General features: G+C 39.6%; 1 protein-coding gene across 1 annotated transcript in view; it reads left to right on the forward strand.

Annotated features, from left to right (window-relative positions):
- DNAH6 (dynein axonemal heavy chain 6) overlaps positions 1-15,743 on the forward strand; it is a 301,941-nt gene that overhangs the window by 112,023 nt on the left and 174,175 nt on the right. Inside the window, exons 29-33 of the mRNA XM_055400589.2 lie at positions 2,978-3,115; positions 4,276-4,443; positions 7,060-7,208; positions 9,194-9,301; positions 14,911-15,466. Coding sequence (XP_055256564.2) covers positions 2,978-3,115; positions 4,276-4,443; positions 7,060-7,208; positions 9,194-9,301; positions 14,911-15,466 — 1,119 coding nt within the window. The remainder of the gene's footprint in view (positions 1-2,977; positions 3,116-4,275; positions 4,444-7,059; positions 7,209-9,193; positions 9,302-14,910; positions 15,467-15,743) is intronic.

Consider the following 15,743-nt stretch of genomic DNA (forward strand, 5'->3'; position numbering starts at 1 on the left):
CAGCCTAGGGAATAAAATTAAGTCCCTTTTTAAAATAATAAAATTAAGTGATTCTAAAGGAGATCAGTCCTGGGTGTTCATTGGAAGGACTGATGCTAAAGCTAAAACTCCAATACTTTGGCCACCTCATGTGACAAGTTGACTCATTGGAAAAGACTCTGATGCTGGGAGGGATTGGGGGCAGGAGGAGAAGGGGACAACAGAGAATGAGATGGCTGGATGGCATCACCGACTCGATGGACATGAGTGAACTCCGGGAGTTGGTGATGGACAGTGAGGCCTGGAGTGCTGTGATTCATGGGGTCGCAAAGAGCTGGACACGACTGAGTGGCTGAACTGAACTGAACTGAAGAGAGAGAGCTGTGGGAACCCACCTTTATTGAAAAATGTCTTTTCCCCCTTCTTGGAGTCCTACTTCTGATGCTCACTTTAGCAGGTAGTAACTTCAGGTGGTCCACAGAGGTGGTACAGACTGCATAACATCACTCCGATGGAGACACATTTCGTTTTCTTCTTTTTGTCTCCTGTTGGCCATCATGGTCCTTGTATACCTTTGAAAGCTGTTCCATAAGCAGGTTGTGACTAGATGACCAACATCATTGTGAGCTTTCTGTCCTCTGTCCCCTGGTCAGGGAATTAAGATCCTACAAGCTGCTCAGCCAAAAAAGAATGCCAGCTTGGTCTTTAGTTGTTCCATTGTTCAGTCCATCTGTTTCATTTTTGTAATCTAGGCTGTATTATAATTAAGTTCCAAGGAGTATTTCTTATCTCTGGCTCTTTTTTAGAGCATCGTGTTTATACTGTAGTAATGCAATTTCCTCTAAAATCTCTCTGAGGATTCCATTTGAATTTTTAAATTTTTTCTTTTGTCCCCCAAATTACCTCCCTTTTCTTCAGAGTTGCTTGTTTTGTTTTTCTTCTCTCTTTCTTGATGTTGATTTTCCTTAAATGTCTGTTGATCTTTACTTCTTAGTTCATAAGCATGGATGGGGGACCAAGTTGATCATTTAGAATAACTTGTTTCACCCCTGCTTTCAATGAAAGAGCTCCTGTGATCTCTGTGAGAGTGTAAGATATTTGGCTGGCAGGCTTCCCCTTAGAGTGTGTGGGCATGGGCAGCCAGGAAGCCAGAAACCTTTTATAAATACCAAAATAATAAGGATTTTTTTCTACAGTAGTAGAATTCAGTGGGTTTCACTCATGGATGGTGCTGTCTGTCCTTTTGACTCTCAATTGAGTAATGTGGAGGTCTGAAGTTATCTGTCTTTTCTTTTCTCTGCTTTCGTTATCTCCCAAGCCTAATGTCTTCTCCCAGTATCTCCTAATATCTCCCAAAGACAGATCTCCCCATTTCTCAACAAGGCAGTCCTTGGGTATTATGCTGGAGGGAAAATTCAGCAATGCCAGCCTCAAGAGCTCTGTTTACTTGGAATGAGGAGAGAGAAGCACAGAGAAAAGGAAGGGCCCACAAACCTGATCACTGCAAGTACTCACCTTTGACTAATTTCCGAGGATTACCCTGGGACCTTGCCTGCTTTCCTTGCCTGTATTGCTGATGGGTTCAGAGTTTCTTGGAGACCTTCCTGAAGGGTAGTTCTTCGTTCCTTCTGACTTGGGCTGAATTCTGCCCTTCTCAGCTGAGTAATCGGTATTTATGAACTTTCCATCTTCCAGGATATTTTTTCACAACTTGCTTTCTGCTGCTGGTTTTCCTTTCCATTATGTTTTTATCAGGTCGGTGCAGGTACAGATGCAGACACAGAAACGGAAAGAGTTCTGTCTTTCATACGTGGTCATTTCAGAGAAAGGGATGCTATCCTTATGTGCTCAATTGACCACCTTGAAACAAGACACCATTAGCTCTATTTTTAAAGAAATAGAGATATGGTATGGTGCAATATTTGTACTAATGCTTAACCCAAAATTCAAGTATCTAAAGGAACTTTCCTCTGTAGATAGCCACAGGTATGTATTCATTCTTCTGAACCACCAGGATTCTGCTGTAGAAGAAATTAACCACCATTACATTACCCTGTCGGAGAAGGCAATGGCACCCTACTCCAGTACTCTTGCCTGGAAAATCCCATGGACGGAGGAGCCTGGTAGGCTGCAGTCCATGGGGTCACAAAGAGTCAGAAACTACTGAGCGACTTCACTTTAACTTTTCACTTTCATGCATTGGAGAAGGAAATGGCAACCTACTCCAGTGTTCTTGCCCGGAGAATCCCAGGGACGGCGAAACCTGGTGGGCTGCCTTCTATGGGGTCGCACAGAGTCGGACACGACTGAAGCGACTTAGCAGCAGCAGCACATTACCCTGTGTATGGGTTTCCCACAAGGCACTAGTAGTAAAGAAGCTGCCTATCAACACAGAAGATGTAAGAGATGTGGGTTTGATCCCTGGATCAGGAAGATCCCCTGGAGAAGGATCTTCCACAGCAATCCACTCCAGTATCCTTGCCTGGAGAATCCCATGGACAGAGGAGCCTGGTGGGCTACAGTCCATAGGGTCGCAAAGAGTCAAACACGACTGAAGCAACTTAGCATGCTCAAGTGACTGTGCTTCTGCTCAGTTATTCCTACATGTTGCCTGCCATGTGTAGTACCTGGTAAAGATGATGAAAGTTTCCATCAGCAAAGTTTTCAAGGTTTTCTTAAGTAATTAAGTGTGTCTATTCTATGTGTCAGTTTCTTTGAGAACCTGTATTTACATAGGTGAAAGAGGATTATGAAAAAGTAGGTCAGATTGTCATTTTATTTAAAAATAAAAATAAGTTTCAAATCATTCAGGAAGCGGCAAAAAGATATTTCCTCCAAGAAAAAGGTGTTAACTTCTGCCATGGCCCAGGAGTCACACAAACCTATTGCTTGTTTGAAGATACCAACTCTTGTCTATTTAATACCTCAGCTCAGAATTTAACTTTGGGAGGAGTTCAACTCTGCAGTACAGAGCTGTGTGGCATTCTTTTGATTTCAGATGATGGGGCGCTTCTTCAGTGGTCTGGCACAGTCAGGAGCCTGGTGCTGCTTTGATGAATTTAATCGGATTGACATAGAAGTTTTATCTGTCATTGCTCAGCAACTCATTACCATCAGGAATGCCAAAGCTGCAAAGGTAAGGGACTGGCCATAGATATCATGTTTCTTAAGTCTGTAGTATTCTTGCCTAGAAAATATCATGGACAGAAGAGCCTGATGGGCTACAGTCCATGGGGTCGCAATTTAGCAACTGAAGAACGAGAAGTTCATAATGAACTTACATCATGTTGCATTTTAGGAAGGACAGTGCAAACTTCAACCTCTCTAGTCCATATTTCCAGTGTCATCAGTGAGTACAACAGCAGTAGGGCTGAGTTGGGTGAATTAACTGTTCATCCAAGCAACAAACAGCTGTATGGCGGACACGGTGCTGGGACCTAGGGATATAGAGTTGGTGAGACTCAGTCTGTGCCCTCATGGAACCCTCTTATTCTTTGCTCCTCCAACACACACATATGCATGCTTGTACTCCCTTGTTCTTCTGTCCTCCACCTCTTATTTTCCTCTTATTTTTCTTGTTCTTGCCTTTGACACTGACTTCTCTGCTCTGTTTCTCTAATTCTGCCTCTTCTGAGCTCCACTGCCTTCCTCATGGCCCCTAGTCTCAGCCTGTTGCTGGTAAAAAAAAAAAAAATGGGAGAGGTTTCCTGGGGGACCCAAAGGGGCCTTGACTCTCCAGAAGTCACTGGACTAGAAAAGCCAAGGAATGTAGGGACAGATGAAGTTATTAGGGTGGCTTCAGTATTTAAAATTTGTTTTAGCCCCTTTGAGCATGTTCCTGGAGAAGGATTTTGTACTGGGAAGGTGATGGCAGTGAAGGGTAGGACCAAGCCCCCCACCACTCTATTGTGTTGACCTTGCAAAATTATGGTCATAAGGGCACCAAAGGGCAGGCAGGTATTCAGCCGGTACAAACCAGAACAACCTTGTGAGTTGTTTAATTTTTTAAATTATTTTATTTTAGTTTATTATTTATTTTATTATGACTGGGCCAAGAAGAAGAAAACACCTGGGGCAAGGCAGGGGCAAGGAGGCAGACAGTAGGAAATACTTAGCCCAGAAGAAAGGACGAGTGAGTAGGACAGAATCAGGAGAAAAACATTCCCAACAATAGGATTCAGTAGTTTTTGCTTGAATGCACATCACACAAGTTTTATACTCGAGTAGTAATTATGGGGAAGAATTTACAAATATCTGGAGAAGCGTTAACTTATAGCTTCTCTTTCTTTTCAACAGCTCTCTAGATTCATGTTTGAGGGACGAGAAATAAAGTTGGTTATGACTTGTGCAGCCTTCATCACAATGAATCCTGGATATGCAGGCAGAACTGAGTTGCCAGATAATTTGAAAGCCCTGTTTAGACCCTTTGCAATGATGGTTCCAAATTATGCCTTGATTGCAGAGGTGAGTTTCACATTATAAAGCAGCAAAACTTTAAGCTTGTTTCTTTTATTTAATATTTTATTCCTATCATGGTAGAAAGTTTCCATTATGAATGTACTCTGGCCAAGGTTATACAGTAATGTTTCCTCTTAAGTGTGTAGATATGATTGTTACCACTTAGAATGTTGTGTGTGTGTGTGTAACTGCTATATCCCCAAAGTCCAGTTTGCCATCTGGAATATTGTAAGCCCTGAAAACTGGAATAAATAAATGAACTTAATTAACCATTTCATTGGAATTTATCAGTTTGTCTCTAGGAATTAAAATGTCTAGATTATCCTAAAAAGACTATATTATTCTCGCTTTTCTTGCTGCATTATTTTTTTAATTAGAGTCAAGGGATGTTGAGTAGAAACAAAACCAATCACTAATGATGAAAGACAGTGATTTGTTTCTAATTTGTATCAATATAGTAAAAAAAAAAGCCATTATTAATAAGTTAATTATTTATGTTTGTATTTGTTTCTTCTCTATCTAGGAACCTTTCTATTTAAACTGTTTTTCTTTTGTTTGTTTCTTCATACTAACTAATAACAAGTGTATTTAAATCTTATATGTATTTTTCTTGACACTTTTTACTGAGGTATAATTTACATACTGTAAAGCGCACAGATCATAAGGGTACAACTGAGTGAATCCTTACATACATATTCACCTGTGTGATCACCAAGACCAAGATATAGATGTTTTCAAGACTCTGGAAGGCCCTTCATGCTCAACGCTACAGTTCACAAGAGACACCGCCTCTTTTAGAATGGAGTTTCTCAAAGCACATGTTACTCCCATGGCTAGTAAATTTCTGACAACAGCTAATTTAAAGTATTCCTCTAAATGAAGTAAAAATAACTGCCTAATAATAGACCATGCCCAATCCTATCATTAGAAAAATTACAACTTTTAATAGTATTAATATAATGCCTACAGCATCTCATGAGTCCTGCAGCACTCCTGTGGGTAAGATGGGGTGCTGGGCAGCTAAGACAGGTGGCGTCTTCACTGTAGACCCTCTGAGGGTAAATGACTTGCTTATTGTCCAAGGCTGATAGGAGGAAAACCAGACTTGAAACTCAGTCCAACATCGTATTCACATCTCCTGTTTTGTTCTATTGTTAAATTACTCAGTAATCAATTGGAGAAATTTAAAACTCCAGTCTTCTGAATGCTATTCCTATTGCTGTTACAGATCAAATTAATCAGGGTCTGTTGTCAGTAAGTATTTTTAGTCACCTTCAGTGCCCAGAGCACTGTGCTAATAGGTCGTGATAGAGAAAAAGAGACACCAGCATGCAATCTCAGCATCATCTCAGATCTCATTCTGAGGCCAACTGCAGTGACTCGAGTAGATTATGCATTGAAAGAAGGGTCCACATCCCCCTCCATGATCATCATTGGTTTATATAACCAAGAGCGCAGAAACTTGTCAGAGGCATGGTGGCCTCCTAGGGCAGGAAAGAGGCTGCACATTTTTGTATAGCTTTCCTTGACTCTCAGGGAGCCTAAAGGGAGGGCATCACTGACTCTGTCAGATCAGGGAAGTCCAATCTTGCTTTTATACTCAGGTTCACAACACCATCCAGCCTTTATGATGTGAATGTTTCACACTGGGCTCTGCAGCTCCTCAAACCAAACATAACAAGACCACATCTTCATCTATAGAAAGAGAGCAGAATCAATTCTCAGACATCCCTATGTGATATCCCACACCACTCTTACAGCAGAAAGTAAAAAAGAACTAAAGAGCCTCTTGATGAAAGTGAAAGAGGAGAGTGAAAAAAACTGGCTTAAAACTCAACATTCAGAAAACTAAGATCATGGCATCCAGTCCCATCACTTCATGGCAAATAGATGGGGAAACAATGGAAACAGTGACAGACTTTATTTTCTTGGGCTCCAGAATCACTGTGTATGGTGACTGCAGTCATGAAATTAAAAGACACTGGCTCCTTGGAAGAAAAGCTATGACAAACCTAGACAGCATATTAAAAAGTAGAGACATTACTTTGCCAACAAATGTCCATATAGTCAAAGCTATGGTTTTTCCGTAGTCACATACAGATGTGAGAGTTGGACCATAAAGAAGTCTGAGTGCCAAAGAATTGATGTTTTTGAATTGTGCTGGAGAAGAATCTTGAGAGTCCCATGGACTGCACGATCAAACCAGTCAGTCCTAAAGGAAATAAATCCTGAATGTTCATTGGAAGGACTGATGCTGAAGCTGAAGCTCCAATACTTTGGCCACCTGATGTGAAGGACTGACTCATTGGAAAAGACCCTGATGTTGGGAAAGACTGAAGGCAGGAGGAGAAGGGGATGACAGAGGACCAGATGGTTGGATGGTATCACTGACTCAGTGGACATGAATTTGAGCAAGCTCTGGGAGATGGTGAAGGACAGGAAAGCCTGGCATGCTTCAGTCCATGGGGTTGCAAAGAACTGGGTACAACTGAGCGACTGGACAGCAACAACCACTTGGAAAGATCTAATATCTTAACTAGATTTTGAATGCATTGGTATTACGCTACTGTGGTGTTATCAGTACAGTATAATCAGGCATTGCATTATATTTTTCCATTCTAGGTAATTCTGTATTCCGAAGGATTTGAATCCAGTAAAATATTAGCAAGAAAAATGACCCAGATGTATAAGCTTTGCAGTGAACAGCTCTCTCAGCAGGATCACTATGACTTTGGCATGAGAGCTGTTAAGTCCGTACTGGTCATGGCTGGGTAAGAAACCAAAGTGGGCAAGAGTTGAGTTCCAAACTGTGCCATGCATTACTCACACATTTCATGAGTAATTCACAGATGGCTCTTAAAGCAACATGTTGTTGTTGTTCAGTGGCTGTCATCTTCAACTCTTTGCGACCCCATGGACTGCAGCACACCAGTCTTCCCAGTTCTCCACTATCTTCTGGAGTTTGCTCAAGTTCGTGTCCATTGAGTCGGTGATGCTGTCTAACCATATCATCCTCTGTTGTCCTCTTCTTTTGTCTTCAGTCTTTCCCAGCAACATGATTAATAAATGTTAGCTGCCACTGTTGTCATCATTCTTACCTTGACACCACCCCTACCACAGTGAAAGAGGGCATCTGTCTTCATCCCACAATAGTTCTTCCCTGTGAGAACCAACATAGCTGCCATTAAGCTTTGGCTAGCTTTTTTTTCACCTGAATGCATCCAATATAATGGGTTTCAGCATATTAAAGGCTTAACCACCGTGAACCAGGATGTGAAAGTGAAAGTGAAGGTCACTCAGTCATGTCCAACTCTTTGTGACCCCATGGACAGTAGCCTACCAGGCTTCTCTGTCCATGGGATTCTCCAGGACAGAATACTGGAGTGGGTTGCCATTCTCTTCTCCAGGGGATCTCCCCAACGCAGGGATCAAACCCAGGTCTCCTGCATTACAGGCAGATTCTTTACTATCTGAGCCAACTGATGAGACTTAAAAGGCATTCAGTTTGTTATGCACATACACAATTAAGTCATCCCCATCAACTGACAAAGCCTAAAGCATTCAGAGAAACTTCATTTTTATCTTCAGTACACGATTATGTCCTGGACCCCTCCTCTGTCATTACAGCCTGGTCCAATGCTGAGCTTCTTTCTAGTTTATAGTGGCATGCACGCATGCTAAGTCACTTTCAGTCATGTCAAACTCTGTGACCCTATGGACTGTAGCCTGCCAGGCTTCTGTGTCCATGGGATTCTCCAGGCAAGAATACTGGAGCGGGTTGCCATTTCCTTCTCCAGTGGGTCTTCCCAACCCAGGCATCGAACCCACCTCTCTTACATCTCCTGCATTGGCAGGTGGATTCTTTACCCCTAGCACCATCTGGAAAGCTAGTAGAGCGAGAGCCTTTTCTCTTAAGGCCTTAGCTTCTCTCTTTATAACCTCTTGACACACCTACCTCTGGACCCCCCAACTTGTCCAGAGTCGCTGAGAGAATCTGTCTTTCGTCTGCTCCTTCCTATCAGGCAATGACTCTCTGGCTTAGATTCTATTCACAGAGGGCCCCTTCTGCCTGGCTTCCATACCCCTGGCTTCTGCACAAATCACCCTGCCTTTCCACCCTCTGTTCATTCTTTCAACCTCTCAAATACAATATTTCTACTCTCTACAGGACTGCCATTGAAGGAAGAAGGATACTGAGGAGTTCAGACATACTTGTACTCAGAGAACACGACTGCAACCCAGGGGCAAGACAGACAAATGAGCAGTCATCTAGATTAGACTAGTTAGTGTGTGAGGGCAAGGGTGCTGTACCCTGGGGTTCACTGGTCGGGGGGGTGGGGAGGGAACTTTCTAGAAGAGGAGAATGATTGAGCTGGGTTTTGAAGGAAAAATGAGAGCCAGCAAAAAACATTCTGGTATAAGAGAAAAGAAAGTGACAGGGATCTGAACCATCATAATGTATTCAGAGAACTATAAATTCAGGTTGGATAAAGTCTGGATTGATAGGAGGTCCTTGAGAAAATGTCCTTATCATTCTCCTCAAGGCAAAGCAGCCTGTGCCTGACTTGTCCATGTGCTGTTTTGGAGATGGACGCTGGGCATGCCAGGGAAAATGGTCCCATCCTTCCAGTAGGAATCGGCAGTGGGGTGCCCTCCACAGCTTTCTGCAAGCAGAATCCCCAGCCCAGAGATTTAAAAAAACCATGTTCAACATTATGTACTTGCAACATCATCTGAATTATTCCTTTAAATTTAGGTCTTTAAAAAGAGAGAACCCAGACCTCAGTGAAGATGTGGTGTTGATAAGAGCTTTGCGGGACTCTAACTTGCCAAAATTCCTAACAGATGATGCTATTCTATTCAGGTAAATGTCTAGGTGTTATAGAGAAAACATAGCTACTATGTAGAGGTGAAGGATAGTTTGTCTTCAAACATGGCAGTCTCTAGCAAGGTATTATGTTTTCTAGAGATACTTATTGCAATTTTTAAAATGCTAGTTTCAAATAAAGATGCTAAAGTTTTAGCATCAATCCAATCATTTATTTTTTCAACATATTGACCACCAAGCTGCATGCTATGCAAATTAGCATTTGGCTACAAATTCCTGACCCTTCCAGACTCAAAGGTAGATTGGGGTCTCAACACATATGTGATTGCTTTTATCTATTTCTACTTTTGTTACTGAGTTTTATGTTTATTCAAGTCATTTATGTATGTGGTTTTAAAAAAATGAAATGCTGTTTTAAGTTACCCTCAGGGAAAACAACAGTTTCCTGCCCTTTACCAACTCCCACTTCCTAAAGGCAATAACTTTTTAATTCATTTATTCATCCTTTCATTTTCCTATTTCTATCCATATCTTTTGGTACCACATTTGTGTCATTTCATGACTTTTCAGTTTTAGATGTTATTAAGTTACTAACAGAGAGATGAAGATACGGACACACTTCTTTCCCCACCAACCCATCCTCTCTGGGTAGTCATGTGACAATATAACCAGAGCTAAATATATAGGATTGCCGTAATTTATTTTAGAGATATAACTATTACCCAAAGCTGAGCTATCTTTCCCTTGTTATTAAAGTACCTTCTTATTTTTCCTGAATTTATTATTTATCTTAATTTTTGTTTTTTATTCCTTCACCAACTTTTCTATACCTCTATCACTAATTCATTTCAAAATTCTGCCAGAGTATAAATCTCCTAAAAATAAAAACGACCTTCAGTCATACACATCTGTCATCCTGGGATGTCTATTTATGTATGACCTTACTGGGGATCCTCTTTGCCTTTGTCCACCATCAGATCCCCTGATTGCCAGAATATGTGTCTTTGCACTTTTGGCAGAACACAGTGATGAAAATTCCTATATATTAATGATTGCACACTTATGATATTGCTATAAGTAGGAAGTACATTCCTGAGATCATGGGGTATTGACATTTTAAATTTAGATAGATCCTATCAGTACATCCTCCAAAGGCATTTTATATTTATAGATACAGATTTATGAAAATGCGCATTTCCTTTTATATGTTTTAGAGAGAGATACCAAAATAGTAGCCTATTTTATACACATTATTTTGTTAGTACCACTGAGCATCATTTCTTCTGTTTATTAGCCATTTATATTTATTAGTCTTAGAGCATTATTCTATTGTACTCTTTTACTTAGCAATTGGTGAAAAAATCATGAACTTTATCTGGTAAAACATTGGAAATATTTCTTTAAGTATATAATTCACTCTAAGTTACGTTTAAAGCCTCTTACCTCACAGAAGTTTGATTTTTTATTGTGTTTTTTTTCACTTTATCAACTTTTTTAAAGTTATAGAATTTTTATCTTTTTGAGATAGATTTTCTTAACTCAGTACTATAAATTCACCTCTCATATTTTCTTCTTGTATTTTTCCCTTGCTCTTTTTTATTGAAGTATAATTGATTTACAATATTGCATTAATTTCAGGTGTATAGCATAGTGATTGAATATTTTATAGATTATGCTTCATTTGAAGTTATTATAAAATTATGGCTATACTCTGTGTGCTGAAAAATATATTCTTTAGCTTCTTTATTTTATACATAGTAGTTTGTACTTCTTCATCCACTACCCCTATCTTGCCCCTCCCACTTCCCCCTCACCACTGGTAACCACTAGTTTGTTCTCTATATCTGTGAGTCTATTTCTTTTGTTATATTCACTAGTTTGTTTTATTTTTTAGATTCCACATATAAGTAATAACAGATTATTTGTCTTTCTCTGTCTGACTTATTTCACTAGGCATAATACCCTCCAGGTCCACCCATGTTTTTTCAAATGGCAAAATTTTGTTTTTTATGGCTGAATAATATTCCAACATACATTCCATACATACATACAAAATCTTCTTTATCCATCTATCTGTTGGTCAACTCTTCGGTTGCTTCCATACCTTGGTTATTGTAACAATTCTTGATAATGCTGCTATAAATATTAGGCTGCATATATCTTTTTAAATTAGTGTTTTCATTTTCTTCAAATATATATCCAAGAATGGAATGACTGGATAATATGGTAGTTATATTTTTAGTTTTTTAAGGACCCTCTATACTATTTTCCATAGTGGCTGCACCAGTTTACATTCCCACCAAAAGTGTACAGGGTTCCCTTTCCTCCATATCCTCACCAACATTTGTTATTTGTGGTCTTTTCATTGATAGCCATTCTGACAGGTGTGAGGTGATATCTCATTGTGGCTTAGAGTTTCATTCTCTGATAATTAGTGATGTTGAGCATCTTTTCATGAGGCTGTTGGTCATCTGTATGTCTTCTTTGGAAAAATGTCTATTCATGTCTAATGCCCATTTTTTAATTGGGTTTGTTTGTTTTTGATATTGAATTGTATGAGCTATTTATATATTTTGAATATTAACCCCTCATCATTTGCAAATATTCTCTCATTCAGTAGGTTGTCCTTTCACTTTCTCAGTGGTTTCCTTTGCTGTGAAAAACTTTTAAATTTAAGTAGGTCCCATTTGTTTAATTTTGCTTTTGTTTCCTTTACATTGGGAGACAAATTCCAAAAAAAATGTTGCTACAATTTGTGTCAAAGAGTATTCTGCCTATGTTTTCTTCTCAGAGTTTAATGGTTTCTAGTCTTACATTTGTGTCTTTAATCCATTTTTAGTTCATTTTTATATGGTGTGAGAAAATGTTCTAATTTTATTGTTTTACATGCAACTGCCCAGTTTTCCCTGCACCACTTATTGAAGAGACTGTCTTTTGTCCCTTATATATTTTTGACTCCTTTGTCTTAGATTAACTGACCATAAGTGCATGGGTTTATTTTTGAGCTCTCTATTCTGTTTCACTGATCTGAGTTTGTTTTGGGGCCAGTACCATACTGTTTTGATTACTATCATTTTTTAGCATGGTTGGAAGTCAAGGAGTGTGATAACTCCAGCTTTTTTCTTCTTTATCAGATTATTTTTAGCTATTTGGAGTCTTTTATATTTCCATACAAATTTTAAAACTACTTGTTACATCTCTGTGAAAAATTGCCATTGGTATTCTCAGAGAGACTGTGCAGAATCTATAGGGTAGATGATCATTTTGACAATATTGATTCTTCCAGTTCACGATCAGGGTGTATCTTTCCATCTGTTTGTGTCTTCTTCAGTTTCTTTCCTCTCTTTCTTATAGTTTTCCGAGTATGGGTCTTTTACCTTTGTAGGCAAGTTTGTCCCTAGATATTTTATGCTTTTTCATGTGAATGTAAATGAGACTGTTTTCATAATTCTATTTCTGATAGGTTGTTGTTTGTGTATAGAAATGCAACATGTTTCTGTATGTTTATTTTGTATCCTGCAACCTTACCAAATTCATTGATGAGTTTTTTGTGACCTCATCTAGTAGATTTTTTGTGACCTCTTTAGGATTTTCTATGTATAATATGATGTCATCAGCAAAAAGTGATAGTTTTACTTCTTCCTTTCTAATCTGGATTCCTTTTATTTCTTTTTCATATCTGATTGCTGTGACAAGGATGTCCAATACTATGTAGAATAAAAGTGACAGGAGTGGGCATACTTATCTTGGTCTGATTTTAAAGTAAAAGTTTTCAGCTTTTTGTCACTGGGTATAATGTTAGCTTTGGGTTTGTCATAAGTGGCATTCATTATGCTGAATTATGTTCCTTCTATGCAAAGTTTCTTGAGAGTTTTTATCATGAATGGATTTTGTATTTTGTTAATTGCTTTTTCTGTGACTATTGAGATGATCATGTGATTTTTATTTTTCCTTTTGTTAATGTGGTGTATCCCGTTGATTGAATTGCAAATACTGAACCATTCTTGAACCCCTGGAATAAATTCAACTTGATTTTTGGTGTATCATTGTTAAGAATTTTTGCATGTATAGTATCAGAGACATTGACCTGTAATTTTCTCTCTGGCTAGAGTCAGAGTCAGATGTGAGCCATGGCTTGATCTGTTCTCGGTGGTCAACACTGCCCTATTGGAGCAGGGGCAGTTCCCAAGATACTGGAGCAGAATCCCTGAGGGTTGGGTCTGGGCTGGTTCTCTTCCAAGTGTGTAATCTACCTCTCCCAGCATCGGTACCTTTACTCTAGAGGAGCAGTGATGGAGTAAGAGGGGCCAGACTGAGTGCCAAGTGCAGGCTGGGGCAAGCACTGGGGTAGTCCCAGCACATCAGAGCTCCAGAACACTCCCGACCCACTGCCTCCAAGAGGTCTAGTAATAGCCATCCTTGCCCTACTCAGATTCAGTGCTGGATCCAAGCCCGCTCCTTCCCCCTAACTGTGCACTCTCCTTAGAAGTAGCACCCTTCACCCTAGTGGGGAGCTGTGCTAGAGCAGGCAGTTCTGTGGCAGGGGCTCATCATGAGTTGGGGCACAAAGTCAAGGGTGAGGATTATGGGAAACAGCCAGAGCCCTAGGAATTTTCATTCTGTTTCCTCTCTCTTGGTCTTGGAATAAACAACCACTCTTCACAAGTGGGATATAGGTTTCTTACAGCTCTGCTGTTAGTTTCACTGGCTTTCAAAACAGCTAAGAGGCTTGTCTTCCCAGTATCAGCTCCTAGGACAGCAGTGCCCAATGTGGTTCGAACCCCTCACTCTCCAGGGAGGATCTCCAAGCCCATGTAAGCCCCCTCCTCTTCTGTGTCCCCTCCAACAGGAACAGATACCAACCTGATTGCTTCTTTCTCTTCCCTTCCAACCCAACTCTTTGTGAATCTTTCTTTATAATTTTGGTTGTAGGAGAGTCTTTCTGCAAGTCTCCAGTTTGTTTTCATGAGAGTTGTTTCACATGTAGATGTATTTTTTATGTGTTTGTGGAAGGAAGTGAGCTCAACATCCTCCTACTCCATCATCTTGATCTCCCCCATCTTGTACTTTTCTTGTCATTTTATATTAAATTCTTTACTGCTTCTCAAATGTTTTTGTGTATGTAAGAGTTTCACTTCTTTTTAACCCATACAGCCATTTGGTTTCCCATAGAAATAGTCCATTTTTTCTTTTACTCCCTTTTTTACATAGTACTAGTTTTCTATTTCCATTTCCATCCTTTTTTTCTAAATATTTATATACCATTATAAGCACATGTAAGTGCTTTTTGGGAAAAGTTGAGCTATAAATATGTTTTAAAATAAACTGAAAAAATCATTGCCTGTATGTTTGGTACTATGCCATGTACTGTGTATAATACAAAAATGTAAGAAATATTCTCTATCTCATAAAGCTGCCAATATACTTAAGAACATTGGTCCACTGTACAAGGAGCAAGCAAAATCATACAAAAATCAGAGAAATGAAAGATTCTGGTATAACACATAGGATAATGTAGCACTGTATGTTTAGAAGAAAAGATAATGAGAAAAATAAGACCCTTGGTAATGTTTAAAAAATTAATTGTAACATGGGTGGATATCAACAGCCAGTGGTTCCTAATTGATTTTATTTTATTTTTCCAGTGGAATCATATCTGACCTTTTTCCTGGAGTCCAAATTCCAGAACATGATTATGGTATATTGCAGTCAACAATTATAGATGTCATGAAGAAAAAAAATCTTCAGCCTGAAGCATGTATGGTTAAAAAAGTGATACAGTTCTATGAAACCATGCTAGTAAGGCATGGTGTAATGTTAGTTGGGCCAACAGGAGGTGGCAAGACCACAGTTTACCAAGTACTAGCAGAAACTTTAGGGAATTTGCAAAAACTTGGTGTAGACGATCCCTTTTACCAACCAGTTAAAACATATGTTCTTAATCCTAAATCAATTACAATGGGTGAATTGTATGGTGAAGTTAATAACATAACCTTGGAATGGAAAGATGGTTTAATGGCACTAAGTGTCCGAGCAGCTGTGAATGATACTTCAGAAGACCATAAATGGATCATCAGTGATGGGCCAGTAGACGCTCTTTGGATTGAAAATATGAATACGGTGCTGGATGATAACAAGATGCTTTGCTTGGCTAACAGTGAGAGGATTAAACTCACACCTCAGATTCACATGCTTTTTGAGGTAAAGTATGGCTTCCCTGGTGGCTCAGAGGTTAAAGCGTCTGCCTCCAGTGCGGGAGACCTGGGTTCAATCCCTGGGTCGGGAAGATCCCCTGGAGAAGGAAACGGTAACCCACTCCAGTATTCTTGCCTGGAGAATCCCATGGATGGAGAAGCCTGGTAGGCTACAGTCCACGGGGTCGCAAAGAGTCAGACACGACTGAGCAACAAAACGGAACGAAAGGGAAGGGATGTTCCTTACTGTGGAGTGAAATCATTTGTTAGATTGGCATAACATC

This window comes from Moschus berezovskii, chromosome 11 (genome assembly GCF_049115385.1).
Source record: "Moschus berezovskii isolate FMDL1 chromosome 11, NW_MosBer_1.0, whole genome shotgun sequence".
NCBI classification, from domain to species: Eukaryota; Metazoa; Chordata; class Mammalia; order Artiodactyla; family Moschidae; genus Moschus; species Moschus berezovskii.